Below are 6,330 nucleotides of genomic sequence, written 5' to 3'. Positions count from 1 at the left end.
ATAATAATAATAATAATAATAATAATAATAATAGTAATAATAATAATAATAATAATGATAATACTAATAATAATAATAATAATAATAATAATAATAATAATAATAATAATAATAATAGAATTAATAGAATTAACTCAAAAGAAAACCAGTTGCTAGAATGTGGACAGAACTGTGAGAAGCAATTTTAATTAAAGAAGTGTTTGTTGTTGTTTGATTTTAAAAATTTTGATTAAATTCCAACAGCTATCAACTGTGTGTGCTCAGTTGTTTGGAGAATAGCACCTACAGGGAATAGATTTTGGAATTTATTACTATGAAGCACTTTATTTAAGTACTGAAGTTTCTTTTATAAGAAACTAAAAGAAGAATTATTCTCATTTGGGATTATTATTACAAAGGTGTTGAAATGTTAGTTTTTAAAAAATTATTTTGTTAGCAATAAAATATACATTTTTTTTTTCCGAGATGCAGTCAAACTATTTATATTTCATTTTGTTGTATTGCATATATTGATTATAGAGTGTTATTCAGCTATAAATATATGAACATTATATAAGGTCATTGTGGTTACATGCTTAAAATGCAAAAGAAGAATATTGAAGTTTGTGAAATTGTAATCCTTAGAGTAAATAAGTTTAGAAATTGAATAAGCGTCAGTGTTGCTGATTAAAATGTACAGAAGAGGTGATGTGTTGGTTTAAATATGTAACTGCCTGAAACATATAAACCTATTGTTTATAGTTGTTGAACTTTGGTTGGTTCATTTTACCAATAAAAACACACACACTGGTTATATTATGCTTTTATTATCGTCTGTAAAATAATAAAAATAAAATAAATGCGCCCTTTTAAAACCTAGCCAGGCTCATGGGCCCGGTTTCCCGGTTTCAATAGTGTATGTGTTCCCCAGTCAGTCCATTGCAGCGTTACTCATTTTTGCCAGCTGAGTGGACTGGAGCAACGTGAAATGAAGTGTTTTGCTCAAGAACACAATGCGTCACCTAGTCCAGGAATTGAAACCTCAATCTCATGATCATGATGCTGACACCCTAACCACTAAGCCACGTGCCTCCACTATCTGTAAAATAGCCGGTTACAAATTCACTAATTGATTGCTTGACCAACTGTTTGATCTATGAACCCTTTGGTTTGTCAGAGTCCTTTTTGTCATGGTTTGTGACCTTATAAATCACAGTTACAAACTGAATGATTGATAGAACAATCGATTAGTTAACTAGTCAAGTAGTAATAATAAAAGAAGTGGAATACAATCAGCATGTTATTTTAATTGGCAAGATGACCCTCCCAAGGTACAATAATATTTGCCTCAACACATTGTTATTTAACCCAAGATCAACTTTGACTGAGCAGATCCATGACACTACACAGGTCTTTAGATAAATCATGTCCATCCATTGTTCCTGATATATCAACATGCACTGTTGTACTTTCTCCACTGTCCAGTTTATTTCTGCACCTTTGTTTTGTTGTTGTTGTAATTGTTGTTGTTATTGTTGTTGCTCTTTGGCTGCTGAGCAGACCCTGTGATCAAAGCTCTGTGAGCTATAACCATCTTGTGTCTTTATATTTTTCTTCTCAGACAGTGTGTACTCTGGACTACATTGCCCAAAGTGTCTTTCCCTTTTAAAGATGGTAGTATCTGATCTGTGGTAGATTTTACTGCTATTTCTAGCAGGTTCCTTGACCGTGTAGATGCTTTTTCTTGTATTCTCAAGTTGGCCATAGCAGTGGTGGACAATTTGAAATTGGTTAGAGCATGACAACTGCACTTGTGCATGCGCACACACATGAGCACATACACGCACACATGTTCACGTGCTAACACACACATGCACCCTACCCCCCACACATGCACTCACACACACACACACACACACACCACATCATTTGTGCTGTAGTTTAATTATTTATTTGAGGTAAGATGACTGATTTTGTTGGGAACCATCTGCCTGTAGTGCTTTTGGTGGTAGCATGGAACATTCTTTTCTTCTCTAGGTACAAGGTCCAAAATTTTGGGGGAGGGGGCCTGCTGATTAAGTCGACCTCAGTATGCAACTGGTACTTAAATTATCGACCCTGAAAGGATGAAAAGCAAAGTCGACCTCGGCGGAATTTGAACTCTGAACGTAAAGACATATGGTACATATGGTTTGTTGAGTAAAAGCGAAATGGCTAAATGGCTGAACACATTTTTATTACCAACTTAATGTTCATGAATGCACACTTGTTTCAGACATTTCAAGACATTGCTTCAGATCACCTAACTATTGGATATGCAGGTCCCTGATTTTATGATCAAAAACCAGCAAGCTTATCACTCACTGGTGTAGAGTTTTGATTACCATTAATCAATATCTTGAAGAGTGTAGATTACTTATTGTCTTGATCTAATATATTTTATTTCACCTGTGTTTCTGCAGAATTTAGCAGGGTTTTTTTTTGCATGAAAAGAACATATCTGGAAGTTTAGCATAAGATAACAGTATACAAATATTACATGTTCACTCTTGAAATGATACTTATAGCAATGCTTTTACTCCTGTATATTTTCTAAGTATTTTCCATAGATTAATCACTAAATTAGTTTGCTCCTAATCTCTCACTAATATCCTATTTTCTCTACACATGTTTATGTAGGTTAGTTAAATCTCACTTTTCTATGGTTTCTTAATACTTCTCTTCACACCTTTAACTCACATCTAGTTACTAAGCAATTTAAATTTGTTCTGTTTTCAAAGAATCTTTTGTTTTTGTCACATTAGCTAAGTAAATTCAATGTGATTGCTTGTTGAAATATTCTATTTCTGGTTTCATTCTCGGTGTTCTTTCTATCTTTGGGTATTTCATAGACACTAGCAGCACCATTAACTTTCATGTTATTAAAAACTGCAGAATTAATAACACTGAACTCACCACCACTGACAACAAAATCTGTAACAACTACAATAGCATTATTGAGCAAACTGAATTTACAATGGGTCTCATTTGTGAGTGATTTAATTTAGCAATTTAGCTGCCAAATTTCTCCGCGTATCATCATATCTTTGATATTGTATGTCAACTTTGCAAGACCTAAATCCTTAAACCCCTAAGGAAAATGTCCACAGAAATGTGTAAGATTTCATGGCAGACAGATTTATTTTATGCTGTTATATCTAAAGATTTCAGTCAAGCATTTTGAAAGAGTGTTAAGATATTGGATACTGCATTGTTGATTTCTTTCCTGTTGTTACTAATTCTGTCTTGTATTTGAAGCTTACTCTTAGCTCTAAAGCTTAGTGATTAAAACTTGAAACTTAACACACACACACACACACTCTCTCTCTCTCTCTCTCTCTCTCTCTCTCTCTCTCACACACACACACACACACACACACACACACACACACACACACACACACACATAAGCAGGTACAAGCATCATTGTAGGCAATGTATTTCAATATTTCAGTATTGGAGCCAATATTTGGCTAAGCGGCAGTGTTGTGTCCAAGTCCACTTCTTCGAACCTAAATCTCAATAGAAGTGTTTAAACTATAACTATATTTAACAAATTTTGTCACAACTAAGCCAGTCTGTTTTTATTGGATTAATATGGTGGATGGGGCTGTGCTCATGACTTTCTCAAACCCTCCTGAAATCCTGAAACTAATGAGATTAACTCAATTAATGTTCCTCTTGCACAGTTGCAATTTGATAGCTGTAGGGAAAATGTGCTGGGAGAAAATACCAGAGGACTGTGATTCCAGCGGAGGAAGGATTAAAGTTACTGGTTAATACAAAGTTTAGGGGTGGAAGTACTTTTTAAGCCTGGAACTTATTGTATCGGTATCTTTTGCTGAATCACTAATGGGGACATGAACACACCAACACTGATTGTCAAGCAGTCGTTGGAGACATATGCACACATGCATGCATGATTGTACACTTGCACGCACACACACACGCACACATATACAATGGGCTTCTTGCAGAGTCTATCTACCAAATCTACTTACAAGGCTTTGGTCAGACTGACGCTATAGAGAAGATACTTGCTCAAGGTGCCAGTTCAAATTCTGTCAAGGCCGATTTTGCTTTTCATTTTTCAGGGTCGATAAAAAAAGTACCAGTTGTACACTGAGGTCAATGTAATCAGCCTACCACTCACCCCAAAATTGCTAGCCTTGTGCCAAAATTAGAAACTAACTTTTGGTTGACACAACTTCCACGAAATTTTAAAATCATATTGAGCATGCAAACTTCGATTTTTATATCGAATGAATTGTTGATGGTTCAAAAGCTAAAGTTATCAACTTCTAAATGGCTCAAACTTGGTGTTTTTTGTCTTCTATGATTAATCAGGTTGTTGACCAATACACTAGGAAAAGATATTATAGTTTTTCCCCATTCTGTTTTTATGTTGACTCACAAAAATCTGTCTTTGAGCTGTCAAGTTGTCTATTGGAAAAATTCCTATTTGCATGACAAATATGATATCTTTCATGTGATATTTTTATCAACTCTGTTATCATGACAGTGGAACAAAGCAAAAACTTCTTTATAGAAAGAAACGAGATAACAAGCTGGACACAGCAGACATTTTATGTTTGGCAAACTGTCAATATCTTATATGTCTTAATATGGTTAATGAGATTATAATTTTCCAGAGAATGAACCTCATCTTTGGCAAATAAGAGTTTTAAAAATATTTCCACCTACACAACATTTCATTTGGTTTGTTCTCTCATGTTTTATTCCTGGATGTGAACACACTGTATTTTCTGGCAAACAAGTTGATTAAGTATATAGTACAAACATATAGAGTAAATATTCAAACATTATCATTATCTTTCCAAATTCTGTTGTGTTTGTGGAATGTTTGGTCCTACAAAGCAGTCTTTCTGTTTGAGGTGATTTAAACTCTTTTGGCTGTAAATTTTATTCTGAAAAATTTGTGTGCTGGAAAATACTCTAGTGCAAGACAAGGTTGAAAGTAGCAACCATTATTTCGAAACCAAAGTAATAATACCTCTTACCTGTGAGGCCATTGACACGCTTGTCTTTCATCTTTTATTTTTTTAATTGTTTCTGTCATTGGACTGTGGTCATGCTGGAGCACTACCATGAAGGAATTTTTGTCAAACAAATCAATACAACACTTATTCTTTTTTAAAAGTCAGGTACTTTTTCCATTGGTGTATTCTACTGAAACAGTAAATTACAGGGATGTAAACAAACCAACATCAGTTGTCAAGCGCTTGTGGGGGACAAACACAAACACAAGTTTATGGTCTTTTAGTTTCTCATCTGAAGTCTTGTCATGGACCAATAAAACAAAGAAACAGTAAAGCACTGGACTTGACTTGTCAATTTTCTACTCTAAATTATGTTTTTGTTAGACAAAATAATTAGTATTATATTAGAAAATATTACAAAGTTTTAGAAACTTTTATTTAAAACTCATAAACTTTTACTGTCTTTATTTCAGATTTCACAAGAGATATAGAGTTGACTAATTTGTCTGTGAAAAGATTACAAGAGTCAGTTTCCCAAATTGATGAAGATACGAAGCGAGTTCACAAACAGTACACACTGAACAGAGACAACTGTGCCAGGTAATGTCTGAAACACAACTTTGGCACTTTCCCCTCCTTAGCATTCTCCGTATTATATTAGAACTGCTCTGTTCAGTCCGCGAAAACTTTCTGGAGCTAAACAATTAAAGGTAATGAAACTGACCTTTATGAATTGCTTTTAAATGGTCAGTTAATTAACTGGGAATAAAAATAATTCTGTTTATTGATTTGTTTAATTCAAAATCTCATTAGCGGTTTAAAATGCCAGTTAGACATTCAATTGATATATTATAACCTTTTAAAATAATTAGATGGAAGTGAATGGGAAAGAAGATGAATGAGAGTATCAATCAAGTTGGTTTTAAGATAAATTTGATTAAAACTGACCTAATCAAGAGTTTATAATTAGCATTATATAATGCTAATTTAATGTATTCTATGCTAAAGTACTTGCTGTTTGGATTGCTTGCAGTTAGGGGAAAGAGACTTGACTTATTTGCATATTCAGCATTTTCATTTGTTTATCTTTCAGTGAAAACATGCACCTATACATATATTGATATTTCATGGAAATTATGGCATGTATTGTAAATTTCTTGTTTCAGTATTATACATTTTCTCTCTCAGGTCCATGAATATCTATTCCTGTCTCAAGTCCTATCTCCATCATATTCTCTCTCTCTATCTCTCTCTCTCTATCTCTCTCTCTCTCTCTCTATCTCTCTCTCTCTATCTCTCTCTCTCTATCTCT

The 6,330-nt window shown here is 33.9% G+C and overlaps 1 protein-coding gene across 2 annotated transcripts in view; it reads left to right on the top strand.

Annotated features, from left to right (window-relative positions):
- Nucleotides 1–6,330, top strand: part of LOC106871211 (uncharacterized) — a 168,234-nt gene that overhangs the window by 75,707 nt on the left and 86,197 nt on the right. For both annotated transcript variants that reach the window (XM_014917558.2, XM_014917557.2), the window contains exon 4: nt 5,492–5,618. In XM_014917558.2, coding sequence (XP_014773044.1) covers nt 5,492–5,618 — 127 coding nt within the window. The remainder of the gene's footprint in view (nt 1–5,491; nt 5,619–6,330) is intronic.

The sequence above is a fragment of the Octopus bimaculoides genome, chromosome 12 (assembly GCF_001194135.2).
Source record: "Octopus bimaculoides isolate UCB-OBI-ISO-001 chromosome 12, ASM119413v2, whole genome shotgun sequence".
NCBI classification, from domain to species: Eukaryota; Metazoa; Mollusca; class Cephalopoda; order Octopoda; family Octopodidae; genus Octopus; species Octopus bimaculoides.
Note: the sequence above shows the minus strand (reverse complement) of the source record. Positions and strands in the feature narration are given on the sequence as shown.